At 43.7% G+C, this 15,783-nt stretch overlaps 1 protein-coding gene across 2 annotated transcripts in view; it reads right to left on the bottom strand.

Annotated features, from left to right (window-relative positions):
• Positions 1 to 834: 834 nt before the first annotated feature.
• Positions 835 to 15,783, bottom strand: part of NR2C2 (nuclear receptor subfamily 2 group C member 2) — a 99,206-nt gene continuing 84,257 nt past the window's right edge. For both annotated transcript variants that reach the window (XM_059390387.1, XM_059390386.1), the window contains 4 exons: positions 15,314 to 15,453; positions 11,500 to 11,637; positions 10,191 to 10,296; positions 835 to 7,450 (listed from right to left, as the gene is read on the bottom strand). In XM_059390387.1, the coding sequence (XP_059246370.1) occupies positions 7,276 to 7,450; positions 10,191 to 10,296; positions 11,500 to 11,637; positions 15,314 to 15,453 (559 nt within the window). In that variant the 3' untranslated portion in view covers positions 835 to 7,275. The remainder of the gene's footprint in view (positions 7,451 to 10,190; positions 10,297 to 11,499; positions 11,638 to 15,313; positions 15,454 to 15,783) is intronic.

The following is a 15,783-nucleotide window of genomic DNA, read 5'->3' on the forward strand; positions in this document are numbered from 1 at the left end:
AGCCCACACGGGCCCAGAAAGGTTGCTGACCTGGAAACAAGATCCTCTTCAGAGAGAAGGGTCTAGTGCCTGATGGGACGTGCCACCCTTCTCTTTACAGAGACTTGAAATAAGCACGACCAGGGGGCACGGTTATCTCTTTAAACCTTTGTCTTTTATTAACGTCTCAGTTTAGTAATGGTAAAAGATGAAAGATGGGTTTAAAATTTATAAGAATGGGAGAAAAAAAGTCTGCTCTGAGGAATTGGTATCTGTTTCTTTGCAGAAACGATGTTCACGTGGTTTTAGACCTTGTTCTTCTGAAGTGACTGGTTTCGAGTACAACTGGCAGGGCCTTTTAAAGCTATCTGGCTGCGTGGTGGGTTCTGCCAAGAATCTGACTTTGGATCTCAGAATCCTCACTAGTAAAGTGAGAGGTCACGTGACACACTGAGCAAGTTCTTTCCAACTTCTACAACTGGAAGAAAATGCTTTTATTCTGGATAGCTCTTACCCTTACAGGATGCAGTGCTGGTGTGAGGCCTGGCTTTGGAGCATCTGTGCTGATAGCCGGTGTCGTCGGGCAGCCCAGGGTGTTCTGCTCTGGAACCGGCTGCCTGGCTTTTCGACCTCCACACCAAGGGCCTCTCCACCGGAAATGGCCACACCCTTTCTCCTAAAGGTGTTTACAAGTCCAGTGGGCCAGCACATGGACTCTGAGAGGTAAGGCCCTTCCGGCTGAGGCTAAGGTGAGTGGAAAGCTGTGGCGCTCTGACCACAGGGGGCTTCCCCAACCACCTACTTGGGTGAGAGTGTGGTACCCCTGGGGATCAGGCGTTACTGCTTTTACTGTTAGAAGAAATGAGAAGATGCACATTTAGTCTTTAATCCACTTTTTTAATAGTATAAACCTTATTTAGGTAGTAGTATTAAGCCACAACAATAATGCCACATTGAAACAGCATTTAATAAAATGCATAAAGCTAATTCATGCACTGCAATACTCTATATACAAACACAACAATGCAAATTCTTCTTCAAGACTGAAGACACTGATTAGATATAAAATTCAGTTTAAAAAGAACATGCTATTTTTTAAATGCCATCACATAAACAAAGCTGATTTCAAGCTACAGCTTTCAACAGGTTTTAAACCTGGAATTAAAATGTAATGGCATAAACAGTATTTTCTATATTGTGAAGGGCAGAAGTTACAGAAACGGTCCCAAGAAATCTAACACCCGAATTTTCCTTTAACAGATGTCTTTTAAAAGGGCGGTAATGCAGTTATATTTTAACAGAGAGGTCCAAACTACAGGTAAAAACTATGGTTTGTACTATGAAAAAATGTGCAGCTTTTCAGTTATAAAACTAGTTGAACACTGGTTTACAAGAGAATGGGGAGAACAGAGACTGTAGAAAAATATTCCAGCACTTGGGTTGTATGTGGCGGCAGCATCTGAGTCCAGGGATGCTCTGGTCGTTAAAATGGTGAGTGAGTATATGATCCTAAGACAAGCCATTTGTAACCCAAAAGTCTTAGTACTTCCAAATGTTATCCAAATATGAAGCTTATCAGTCTGTCAGTTGATAAATGTTGCCGAACATTTTTTCCCAATATTTACAGCATTTGTTTCTATGCTGCATGTATAAATAGTGAGACACCAGATTATCGGCTTCAGAACTGAAAGCCTAGCGGGGCTTTAAAAGTATCTCAGGAATTCCCCACCCCCAAGATACTCTTCTTAAGTTCAGAGTTTAATTTTTCTTAGATTGCTGTTAAAATATACCCTCCCCAAATGAAAATGTTTATTCTGAAGATTCATTTAGAGACTGTCAAGCTTCCTCTTATATTTTAACTGGAAAGCCACCTTCCATAGCGTGATTGTCACAACAGGCAAGGGCAGGGGCAAGGGTCAAATAAGCAGTGTTGGATGAGGCCAGTGAAGCAGCAGGAGCTTTTTGTTTGTTTGTTTTTAACATCCAATAGAGGGGAAGCTGAAGGCTAAATGACCCACAGTCTCACAAAAGGCACTGAGTACTATGGTCTCAATGAAGTGTTTACAAACTATTTCAGTAGCTTATTTAAAAAAACAAACAACAAACCATCACCACCACCAACAAAGAACAGAAAACCTGTGGATTATGTGTTTTTGCAGTTCCCTGGGGACTCCCTTCAGCGGGCCAGCTTGCAGCCCTTGGCCAGGCAGGCCCCATGTCCCAGGTCTGTAAGCAGCTCTGCTGGGCTGGGCCCTGGCTCCTGAGTGCTGTGTCTCAGTTTAAAGCCCAGTTGGCGGGGGAAATTTAATCAGAATAGGCCTAGCATCTGTAGCTTTAAGGGTACAAATAGCCATATTAAAATGCCATTTTATCTGAGAATTTTAAATTATAGAAAGGATTTATGTCAGTGGATTTTATTCACATGCTACAGTTAGAGAAGTGATTTAAAATTTGTAACTTCTATGCCATAAGTTAGTTATCTTATTCATGCTTATTTTAAAAGACTATTTGGTAGATTTTTTTCAACTGGCATTAGAGATGGGAATCTGTTGAGTCACAGGGCAGTGCCCTCTGATGGCTAAGTCCAGAGCAAGCACAGACCTGGGAAGCAGACCCTAGCACATGGACCGTTCTGAATCTGTGACCATGAGGCTGATCTCTGGACCACATAACAGAGTGAGTACCGGGGAAAGCCGACAGCTCCAGCCGCCAAGTTCCTTCTAGTCAGGCCATAAACAGGCATGTGGCAGCCAGGTCAAAGATTCCCCACCTAGTTTTCTTGACTTTAGGATAAATGGTTTTCTAGCTTCCTGGCCACTGTGTGAATCTAGAGAATATATAATACATAGCAATGTCCTTCTGTCAGGACCTTTTGTCTGGAACTTAACCTGGTATAGGATGGAGATTCTGTCTTCATGGCCTTTCCCAGCCAGGCTCACCCAAAGGAAAATGGAGTTAAAATATCAGCAAATCCATCCTGCTGAGGGACCTTGGAACACCCACATCAATGTACTTTAGCAACTCTATCATAGACTCTCTTTAAAACATAAGGGAACTTTGGATACATGGCTACATGTCTGTATACATAATATACATCTATGTACACATACACACACTATATACACTGTACATATATAGAAGATATAAACACATGTACATTCATTCAGTCATACAAGCCTATAAATCTGTACACGCACAATGCCGCTGAAGGGACCCCAGGGCTGGACACGCACAGGAGTCACACGTGAGGATGTCCAGAACCCTGTGTACAAAAGACCCAAACCCAGTCTGTCTCAAGGAGGGCTTGGCTTTACAAATTTACATCAAAGTTAAGACATTTCAAAGAGCCGTACAATCTAGACTGGAAGGGGGACAAAGGAAGCATATGGGCATCTGCCCGGCCTGCTCCAACCTTTCTAGGATATCAAGGGCACTATCCACCTCCCCCCGCCACACCAATGCTGGGATGAAAGTGAAGGTAAGAAGATGACTTTTCGTGGCCTAGATTAAGAGAAGAGTTGAAATGTCATCTACAGCCCCACTGTACATGTAGTGGGGCTGTAGTGGGTTGCTGTAGCCCCTTTCTACCAGCAAATGGGTGACAAGCTTCTGGACTCTGATCTGATCAGGTCCTGAAAGTAGGATCCATAGCCAAGGGCTGGCTGAGGACAGGCAGAGGCAGGCTGGGGAACAAGACTGCTCTATTGGAAATTCCCCCAAAGGATTAGGATGTGTTTTTTTTTTCCCCCCAAAATAAAAGCATTAGGTATAGCCCTTCTGATTCTTAGCTCCCTGCCATGGCTGTCCCTGACACAGGCAGAAAGCGCTGAGTGAGTCTGTGCTGTGGCTGCAACCATGTCCTCTAGCCAGCATGTGGCCACTGCCTCAGGGAGCCCAGGAGTAGGTACGTCCGTCGCTCTCACCGTGGCTGGTGGGCAACTGCCTCAGAGCAGAGTTCACATTTAATACTGACAAGCTAGAAGACAGTCCCTCTTGAGGGCATTTACATAACCTCTTACAACAAGTGACTACACCTGTAATTAAATATAAAAACCCAAACCCTAAAGAACCCCAATCACAGCCTCATGGCAAAAGTTAGATAATAAATAATGGTTACCCCCAACAGACACACATACAAACTGCAAATCAGAAGGGTGGAATAACTTGGAAAGTATCATTTGTTTGGGTAATCTGGACTTATTTCTAAGTCTCTTCCTGTCCTGTTTTATGATTCTATGTAATGACCTCCACAGTTTCAACATACAACTGTCTAGCATTTATCTGAGATACCACTGGAAAAGGGCCCATTTCATCAAGAAGCACTGATGTGTGCTGCCATCTCCTTTCACTAGTGGACCCCTCCTCAAAAGGGAGGAAGGGCCAGGCCAGCAGAAGGGACATGTGGGCAGGCTGTGTGCTGAAGAATCTGTTGTTGGCTTATTTCAGAGACTCTCAGTAGAGGGCTGGCCTTCCTAACTAAATCTAGACTCACAGACTATAAACGAGGGGTAAAGTCTTGTGAAAGCTGAACCTCAGTATTTGCTAGGGATCCCTTTAAATTAAGTTCTGGACTTTGGGCTTCTCTAACCAATCTGACAAGATGGGACGGACCTGCTATCAAAAAGTGTGAAATGATTTGGGGCAGCAAGAAATCAGCTTGTGTGAACATGATCTTCAGGGAAAGGCTACTTCAAAGTAAGGCCAAGAGGATCTGGGAAACTAATGAGTGTTCAAGGCCAAAATGGTCCACTGCAATCCGCCACCATCAGCGAAGGGACTCAAGAGGCAGGACCAGGTCAGAATCAACAACCCTCTAAGCCAAACTGATTTTTCTCCAGGGCTGTCCTGCCAGGGTCCAGCACTCACTCACCCACATGGTTCAGTTTTTCTGCAGGTTGTCACCTCTAGTCCAAAATCCTTCAGCAGTGGTGTGGTCGGGACCTCAATCTAGGTCTTGGTTAAGCTGTCCCAGTATCTGATGGCAACCTGAGTCTATAAGCCGAATGGACATAGGACTCCTAGGGCCACCCCCAGGAAGAAGGGGTGGGCCTTTTCCCCAACACCAGGAATCAGATCTGGGGATGTGATATAGCATGTAATCCCAGAGAACTCCTGTGTGATCAACAGACACGCTTACATTAAAAAATGAAAAGAACAGAAAAGAGGCAACTTGCTTGTAAGATACATAAACACAGTTGAAAATAGCCTCTGCTAAAATCCTTCCTGAGCAGAAACGAAACAGACCTGCCCTAACTGCACTGTCCTGGCTAGTTGTTTTTTGTTTTTTTCTTTTCTTTTTTCCTTAATTTTGAAATTTAAATCAAATTTAGAAAACCAAAAATTTAAGCTGACAAAATTAAAATTCTTTCCATCATTTTATAATGGGCACCCTTACTGTTTACAAAATTTGCTTCCAAGACAAGAACTACAAGTAATACACTTAAAAACAAATAGGAATTTAGAAGTTGGAGATACTGTCTCCACTTAATTCCTACTAGACTTTCACAAAGTGCTGCTAACACTTCAGCATAGAGCATTCTGTTTGTCTTAAGGCAGTGCCCGGCCGGGCACCCACACAGCACATGAGGCCCCACCTCTATGGCCTGAGACAGGCCGAGAGTGCCTGAGAGGCAGGGGGAAGTGCACTGGGATCTTTCTGGATACCATGTGATCAAAAGATCTGGGAGATGCAAATTTCACTTTCACTGTTTCCTTAATCTGGGCTATACAGAAAGGAAATGAAGAATACCTGACCGGGTCTTGGACATGGCACTTTTCCCAAGCAGGAAATGCCCGCTGCTCGCATCCATGGGAATTTATGGGTCTCTTCTCTAGAGAGAACTCCTTATAACTGCATTCTGTTCTTGTAAACGATGGTTGCTATAACTTAAGAGAAAAAAGGTAACTTTGGGAGTTAAGGGTTTTTTTCTGTTGTGTTTTTGTTGTTTTGTTTTTTAAGAGCAGGTAGCTTGCTTCTGCATCCATCACCTAAAATGCTCCAGGGTTTTTTGCTGGCACACACCTGGGGGAATCAAAGTGCATGGTGTACCAGTACCATTCAGAGAACTGCCAACAGAAGTGCTGAGTCTGGAGACACTCTGGAAAACCCTGATAATTAAGGTCAACCGAGAAACCTTCCATTCAGCTGCACCACCACCACCCTGGCCAGGCAGCAAAATCCTGCACCGCCCCCCACCCCCTGGCCCCGAATCCCCTCACAGCATCGAGTGAGCTGCAGGAATACAGCCCTTCTCAAGGAGATGTCTGGAATGGAAACCCTGTGAGAAGGGAGCCTTTGTACTCCTCCGTCTGAACAACGGGCAACTGCCCCAGACTGCAATCAGGAATTACTGTTGGGTTCAAAATGCCCACCTTGCACTTTTTGGTCAGAAGGCTCTGTCTGCCGTGAGTGGTGGAGGTGATGTGGGGATGTTCTCAGTTGCTGCACGAGCTGGCAGTTAATGTCTGGCTATAATCCAATTCTGAGAACCAGTCATGAGAAGGAGTCCCGGGTTTGGAGGAGCCTGCAGATGCCCGTCACAGACCAGAACCAGAGGTCAGGGAAGCTGACAAGTGTCATCAACTCAAAAGCTGAGGAAGCTTCCAGTTTGGGTCACCATCAACTGTGCCTCCACACTCCCACTTACTGCACGATACAGATGAGCCACATTTTCATTCATTCATAGGAATTTAGTTCAACACCACCAATGTGTGCATACAATTAGGAATGATGCCATCTCTTCTTAAACATAAATGATTGTCTCCTGTACCCTAGTGCGTTTTCACAGAAATTATTAGCATTTCGGCAAAAGACATATACAGTTTTCCATTTGTCCTGCCCAGGGGCAAGATGTTGCTAACATTACGCATTGATAAGAAGTGCTTAGAAAGTGCTAATATTATTACCCTGGTAATTAGTAGCTATTAATTCCAAGGACATTTTTAATATATATACACACATACTGTTCTCTTAGGTTCTTTTAGTTTTGTTTAATACTAGTCTCTGACATTATAAAACTCTGTTTTTTGCCCTTTGAGAATTTCTAAATACAAATTGGGTTAAAAGATTGTTCCAAAATCTGCTTCATCAAAAGGCATTAAAACATTTCTTATGGCAGGAAAGGATCCTACTAGTCTTTTAGTTGCTTTTGTCGTCTGTGATTAACAGATAAGAAACCAGGTAGGAAATGGCTAACATACTGGAAATATTTGCACATACCAAAATACCATTACTTTCTCGGTCTCTGAGCAGTCCTGGAAGGATCCTTTTGCTTCTCGGCAGGCGTGTGGTGCTCACTATAGGCTGGCTCCGGTGATCTGGCCGTTATACTCTGCTGTCTCCATCTTGAGGATGTAGGGGATTATGCTGTCTATTGACACATTGCCAATGAGACCGGTAAAAAAAAGTTCTTCTGTTATGTTGGAGCTCATCAGCCTGAGTGCTGGCAGGCGAACAAGAATCCGGGCCAATCTGTAAAAGGGAGGGTCCTTAGAGAAAGGGGATTCTTTGCCCTTCAGACTTCTCCCTGGACAGGCTCCTGGGACCCTGTCTGCACTGCTTGGAATGAAACCAAACAAACCGAGCTTTGATTTACCCCTTGTATTTAAAATTTCAACAGTTCCTCTTATAGGAATTTATCATGAGAGGAAAAAAAAACTAGGTACAAAGATGTCTGTACAAATGTGTCCCTCATTTTAAACAATTCTCCCCTCTCCCACCAAGAAAGAAAAATTTGAAAATCAATAAAAGGATAGGTTAAAATAAAGTGCGGTGTGTCTCTATATAAAAGATCACTATAGACCCACTAAAAAGTATAAAGAAGATGTGTATCACTGGTAAGGAAAGAAGTCCATGATGTACAGGTTGAATAAAAACAGACTGGGAAGCAGCAAGCACAGTGCAGTCTCACTGTGCAGGTTTGTGTGACATGCATACAAAAGTATTCGGAAGGATGTTCACTAAAATGTGAACGGTTGGCCTCTGGGTTTGGGGACTTGGGAGTGCCTTTACTTATTAAAACTTACTCTCTTCCGTATTCCCACTGTTCGTATAGCGTTATAATTAAAAATAAAGCATTAGATTATCTTCAGTTTGTAAACACCCTGTGTGGTAGGGCACATGGTGACCCTGTCATGGTGGGCCACAGACATTGTATCTGAAGCATGTGACTGTGTTCCACAGCCACTGCCCAGAACCATGTGTGCAAGGATGTTCACTGCAGGGCCGGCCTGGAAATAACCTTCATTTTCATCAATGGGAAAGTGTTAAGGAAATTACAGCATTTCCTTAGCCACAAAAGATGAAGTATGCTCAGCTGAACATTAAATGAACAAAGGGTTACAAAATCTTACTTTGTATTTTATGATTCCAATTACATAAATATAAAAAAGCTTCTGGAAGGAAATGCATAAAACATTAACAGGTATCTATGAATGGTGGTATTTGTATGGACATTTTCATTTTACTTTCCAGAATATTGTAATTTTTTTCTATAGTAAACATTGTTTTTTAATATAATTTTTTATTAACATATATTGGTAGTAAACATTGTTTTTTAAAAGAGAATACATCTATTATGCAAGGAGCATTCCAGCACCATCTTCCATCTGTCCAGCCACTGTGGTCTTGCAAGACACACAAAGGTATAAGGGGACACCAGCACAGCCCTCTAAAGCTGGGCTTTAGAGGCTGGCTGAGGTTTCTCTCAGCAGAGATGTAAACAGTGGGGAAGAATGGAAGGGTATTTCAGGAGGAGCAAATAGTACGAGAAAAGGCATAAAGATGGGAAAAAGAAAAATAATGAATGCAGAAATAGATGTCAACCATCCTAGAGCCTTTTTTTGGGAACTTTGAGCCTTGTGAGAAAGCCTCCCTTCTCTCATTTTTGGTCCCAACTCACTTGGCTGGCCACCTCCTCCATGGGTCCCTGACTAGATTTTTTTTTAAGAAACACCTACTTTCAAAGGCCAGAGAGCTGCTGTTGTCATGATGACTCTCGTGTGCTGTGGCCCTGCCAGCAGCCCCCAGAGGGGCATTTCCATGATCTTCTGACCATGGGCATGGTGTGGGAGTAGGCCCATGGCTTCTCAGGCGACAGCTTGCCCACATACCTGGCTGGATGTATGAACTAGGTGTGGGTGCGTTACCTGGCAGTCCCAATCCCCTGTGTTCCAAGGCTGAAATTACAAGTCATGGTGAGTGATTCGAGGAGAAAATGGATCCTGCTTTGGCAAAAGGTGTGTCTGGGTCATGGAATTATGTTTAAGGCAGAGGATATTCTCTGCCATCAGGGCCAGCCACAGGCCCTCCTAGTCACACCACAGAAATGGTCTTCTTAGGGCCTGGGGCATTTTCATTCCACGGGGTACCTCTGGACTAAGGTCAGTGAAGGCAACACCAATGAAGAAGGTGGGGCCATGAACTTCCTGGTCAGTTCTGATCAAGGGTTTACTTTGAAGGAACAGGGCTGCCAAGGAAATACTAGTTTGCCTGATGTGAGCTCAGTAACTCATATAGCTTCTAGTGGGTTGGAAGTGGTCATGATCAAAGAGCTCCTCCACTCCTTGGCTGAAAAGCCTGCCAGGCCTTCTACTTTAATTGAGAATAACTTCCCTGTTGAGATTTGGACGAGAAAGGCTCATGTGTGTGTATGTATACATACATATATATGTGTATATGTATACATATATTTGTTGCCCAACCATTACAAATATTACAAATTGACTTTTTGCCCAAATAAAGGGACTTAAGAAAATCAATTACCTGAGGGCAAAATTACTATTTTCTATAGCCCACTCACTCATCTGTAGTCAGGTATGGCTTCTGTCAATGCAAACTCTTCTGTGAAGGATGCTGGCTCTACCTCTTCAGCAGATGCAGGCCAGGGGGTGGGGAGGCTCTTCCAGGTAAGGGGGTCCCTGTCAGCCCCCAAGGAAATCACACAGGAATGACTCCAACCCCTCTTCGTGTTCCGGAAGAGCAGCCCAAGGTCTTGCCCACTGTTTACCAGCAACACTGGAATGGCCTAGGATTCCTGACCCACCTAGCACTTTCCAGAGTTACCACCCATGAAATGCAGGAATTAAAATGTGATCAAAAGGAGGCTCTTCCAGCCTGCGTGGGTGGGAAGGCTGCCAATTTATATTTGCGGCTAGACTGCAGTTGTGCTCCTTTCTGCCCCACAGCGAGATCGTGTATCTGTGTGCCTCACCGGTAAGTATCTTCCGAGTAGGTTTTCTGAACATAGTCCTGCAATTCCATCTGTGCCTTTTCTTGGAATTTTTCAATCTGGCTTGTGCTGGTCAAACCTGGGTGATCTGAAAAAAGAAAAGTGCCCCCAGATTGCCCCATGAGAAAAGTCTCACTTGGCAGACTTCTTAGTACTTATTTTTAGTTAAACCTTTGACAAATTTCTCAAGTACAATATAGACTGAACCCTGAAGGGGGTCTGGTTTGGCTATTACTGCTAGAACACTGGCTTTTGCTCTGTACTTGGCCAGGCCTCAAGGTTACAAGGAGGGGACTGGGCTCCTCAGTGGTCACACCAGCCTCAGCAGCCCCACCTGGCTTGCTTCTGGACACCTGGCTTCCTACCACTTGAGAAAACAGTTTTAGAACTATCACCCAAGATTACAAATGATCCTTTACCTCCTACATATTTAATCACAGAATTTCTCCCATTTATATTAGCTACTTTGCTGTTCACGAGTGGATGGCTAGGGAGGAAGAGAGGGTTAAGCTGTGTCCAAACCCTGCTATTAAGGACAGCAGTCAGGACAAGAGCCAGCCTTAATGACCTCTGGAGGTTTAGCGAGAACAGATGAGAGGGGGCAGTGAGGCCAGCTGGACAGTCCTGCCTCTTCTTCAGGTGCTAACCTACAGGGACAGCTGAACGTGGGCACTTTGAGTCTCTACTGGAGGACATACGCTAACAGCTTGAAAACTGGCAAAAAGGAAAGCAAAAGAAGTAAAAACAAAACAAAAAAAGGACACTGAGGTGGTGCCTGGGTGGCTCAGATGGCTGGGCATCTGCCTTTGGCTTAGGTCATGACTTCTGGGTCCTGGGATTGAGACCCATATCGGGTTCCCTGCCCAGCAGAGAGCCTGCTTCCCTCTCCCCCTCTGCCTCTCTCCTCCGCTCATCCTGTCTAAAATGAAAAAAGAAAAAAGAAAAGAAAAAAAAAAGGACACCGGATAATCCCTTTTATTCTGTGCTTGATACTGGTAAGACTGGAGTAGCATACTCTATTTGGTATGCCAAAGTCTTATTTGGCCAATGGTTTAAATTAGGATACAGAATAAATCTATTCAACATATGAAGTCACCAGACACCATGGCATATGTTTTTGGGACTATAAAGGCAACAATTTAAAAGAATGTATGTGTTTATGTTGGCTAGCAAAGCACAGCTATTAGGAGAACATTTGGTCACAATCTGGCTGATGACTTGACAACAGGTTCATGTTCAGAAATACCAGTAGACAGGTGGAAAACTTGTGAGTCCCCGCCACATATCTTACCAGGACTAAAGAGAACTATAGCTTTAAGGTATGCATACTCATAGCCATCTATATCCAGCTTCGCCATACTGTTACAGAACTCCTGAAGCTTCCAGATGTGCTCCATGACTTGCTTTATCCGGTCTCCAGAAAGTTTATCTAGAAATGAACATCACAAAACCCCCTGAGAAAGGCTAGTAAGAACAATAACATTAGCTTCTTTGAGGAGCCACAGATTGAAAGAGAAAATTATTTTCCTTTTTAGTGGAAAACCAGTTACCTTAAGATGGTTAAGAGCCTCATTTTCCAGGTGAAGGTGAAGTGACAACAGGTATACCCAAATGCCACTCTGCCATATATTCTTTCTCAGCAACAAACCCCTAGACCATCAATTCTCCCTGGCCCTACCTTTGGCAGAGCCTGTAGGTACAAAATGATAATCCCCCCACCTTTAAAAAAAGATTTTATTTATTTATTTATTTGACACACAACAGAGAGAGAGAGAGAGAGAGAGAGAGAGAGATCACAAGTAGGCAGAGAGGCAGGCAGAGAGAGATAATCCCTTTTATTCTGTGCTTAAGACTGGTAAATCGATTCTTAGCATTGTCAGGCTAAGACAATGCCTATGCAGGCATTTAATAAAGATTTATGGACCTGATCATTAAACGCTGACATTTTTTAAGCTGTGGAAACAAAATTTTATATGTTATCTGTTTTAATCTTCCTGACAACATTTCCTGAAGATACTGGTATTATCACATGCAATTAAAAGATAAAGGATAATCCAGGATCTATAAAGAACTTCTCAAACTCAACACACACAAAACAGATAATCATGTCAAAAAATGGGCAGAAGACATGAACAGACACTTCTCCAATGAAGACATACAAATAGCTATCAGACACATGAAAAAATGTTCATCATCACTAGCCATCAGGGAGATTCAAATTAAAACCACATTGAGATACCACCTTACACCAGTTAGAATGGCTAAAATTAACAAGACAGAAAACAACGTCTGCTGGAGAGGATGTGGAGAAAGGGGAACCCTCTTACACTGTTGGTGGGAATGCAAGTTGGTGCAGCCACTTTGGAGAACAGTGTGGAGATTCCTTAAGAAATTAAAAATAGAACTTCCCTATGACCCTGCAATTGCACTACTGGCTATTTACCCCAAAGATACAGATGTAGTGAAAAGAAGGGCCATCTGTATCCCAATGTTTATAGCAGCAATGGCCACGATCGCTAAACTGTGGAAAGAACCAAAATGCCCTTCAACGGACGAATGGATCAGGAAGATGTGGTCCATATACACTATGGAGTATTATGCCTCCATCAGAAAGGATGAATACCCAACTTTTGTATCAACATGGATGGGCCTGGAGAGATTATGCTGGGTGAAATAAGTCAAGCAGAGAGTCAAATATATGGTTTCACTTATTTGTGGAGCATAACAAATAACATGGAGGACATAGGGAGATAGAGAGAAGGGAGTTGGGGGAAATTGGAAGGGGAGATGAACCATGGACTATGGACTCTGAAAACAATCTGAGAGTTTTGAAGGGGCGGGGGGTGGGAGGTTGGGGGAGCCAGGTGGTGGGTATTATGGAGGGCACATATGGCATGGAGCACTAAGGTGTGGCATAAACAATGAATTCTGTTATGCTGGAAAAAAAAAAATACAGGATGCCTGCTTAAAATTCTCAGGGGGAAAAAAAAGAAAAAAGAAAAAAGAGATTCTCTCTCTGCCCCTCCTCCCCCACTCTCTCCTTAAATAAATAAATAATAAATTCTCATTTGTGAACAAATCTAACTTATATATAACAAAAATCTAACATATATAACAAAATGTTATAGGGTTTAAAAAAAATCACTTTTAGGGACACCTGGGTGGCTCAGTCCGTTGAGCATCTGCCTTCGGCTCAGGTCACGATCCCAGGCTCCTGGGATCCTGTCCCACACTGGGCACCCTGCTCAGTGGGGAGCCTGCTTCTCCCTCTCCCTCTGCCTGCCGCTCCCCCTGCTTGGACTCTGACAAATAAATAAACTCTTTAAAAAAGTTGTAAATAATAAAATCACTTTTATATTACTATTCCAAAAAAGTATTAGACAAAGTTATAACTATTCACTTGATTCCTAGATAATCAAACACCTTGAATGCCTAGTTAAAAGTGTAGCTCAGCTGCAATTCAGCATCAAGTATTAGTCCTGAATCCTGGGCATGCTGCCTTGAGACCATGTCTTTGGTTCACTCTAGACTCAGAGGACGTGGAGAGACTGCACTGGCTATCTCCTGGTACAGATGCAGTTGGGACTAGGCTGCCAGATATTAGATGGTTGCCACAGATCTTTCTAGAAGACAGTCACTTTCATTCACAAGAGCAAGTGGGTGGACTAGGGGTCTGTGTGGCCCAAGTTTATACCCAGCTCTTCCACTTGCTGCTTCACTTGGGGAAAACCAGGGACCTAACTGCACACAATCCCTCTAGGGCTCTGAGAATTTGTTACGGAGGAAAGAGTAACCCATTGTGAGAACAGAAAATATGTATATTGGTCTCTGCCCCCTGGTTCCTGACACAGAGCTCTCAAAGCCCTTGTAATTTCTAAGTGATAAGAGCATTAGCAGCACCTGTTGGTCTAATTTTTTTTTAAAAGATTTTACTTATTTATTTGACAGACAGAGATCATAAGTAGGCAGAGAGGCAGGCAGAGAGAGAATGGGAAGCAGAGAGCCCGATGCAGGGCTCAATCCCAGGACCCTGGGATCATGACCTGAGCCAAAGGCAGAGGCTTTAACCCGCCTGAGCCACCCAGGCGCTTTGTTTTTGACCTTATCACTGACAAAGAGCTCCTCTAACCCTTATAAATTTTCATGTGTTAAGAGGACTAGAAGCATCTTTTGTTCCACTGAGGTATCTCTGGGTGGGACCCCTAATGACCCCTGGGGAGAAAAGGCCACTCAGAAGCTTGGCATTTCCAGCTCCAACCCTCATCATCCAGAGAGGGGAGAGGGGCTAGAAATGGATTGAATGATGGATGGAGTTCAGAGAACTTCCAGGTTGGTGAACACACAAACACACAGCAAGGGTAAAGCACCTCAAGTCCACAGGGACAAAAGCTCCTGTGCTTGAGACTCTCCTAGACCTCACCCCATTGAGCTCTTCATCTGGCTGTTCATCTGTATCCTCTATCCTTGAGTTCTGTGAGCTGTGCTAGTGAATTAATCCAACCCAAGGGATAGCCTGGATACGTGTGTGTGTGTGTGTGTGTTGGGGGGAGGATCTTGTGGGACTGAGCCCTTAACCTGTGAGATCTGACACTGACACTATGTCTGACAGTGATAGAATTGAATTAAATTATTGGATACCCAGCTGGTATCTCAGAGAAGTGCCTATTGTGGGGAAAATACCCACCACACTGGTGACCACATGTGTCAGAAGTGTTCTGTGTGAGTAGTAAAGAAGACATGCAGGGAAGAGAAACACAGTAGGTAAGAACTGTGTTTTTCTTTCACCCACATGAGTGAAAAACTACAACTTCTTCCATTTATAACCGTCAATCAAGATGAAAGTATAAGCTGTGATTACTCTGAAAACATCACTAAATACCTATGTATCAGGAAGCTGGCAACTTTTCCAATTATCTTTTTTTCCTCTTTCATATTCCTTATATGAAGACAGTGAGGTGAAAATTTAAATGTTCTCACTGGTGAAGACCTCAGGACTTCAAAGTTAAGCTATGCTCAGCATGTGGAAGCTGTGGCATGCCGCAGCTGGCTAGTTTGCAAGGGGCCGGCCTGAACCGAGACACAATCCCCCACAGCCCCAGCCCTACCTTCCTGGATGCTGTTCTGCAGGTGGTTGACAATGGCTGCCAGGATAGTGGAGAGACTCATGACCTGGGCACACTGGGCCAGGCCAAGGGTGAAGAGCTCGTTCCAGCAGGCCCGCACCAGGCTGGTGTTGCAGTCCTGCCTGGGGACAAAAGGTTGGGGTGGGTGTGGGTACATGCTGGTATTCTCCTGGTCCCAGCTTGCCCCAAACAAGTAGATTCAACAAATATTTCTTGAAAGTCTATGATATGTTATTTTTGGATCATTCTCCAAAAACAGCACTGTCTTTAAACTAAAGTCCCTCTGAGGATAAACTATTTTCTTAACAAAGACACTTTAGGCACTTTAAATTCAGTAATGAGAAATCAAAATGGGTATGACTAAAGTGTCATCTCCTATAGCCTTCTAAACCCACAGTAGCCCTGGTGTGGCTGTCAGGAGATGCTGCAGCGATCCAAAGGCTAGGAGCCAA

The sequence above is a fragment of the Mustela nigripes genome, chromosome 2 (genome assembly GCF_022355385.1).
Source record: "Mustela nigripes isolate SB6536 chromosome 2, MUSNIG.SB6536, whole genome shotgun sequence".
NCBI classification, from domain to species: Eukaryota; Metazoa; Chordata; class Mammalia; order Carnivora; family Mustelidae; genus Mustela; species Mustela nigripes.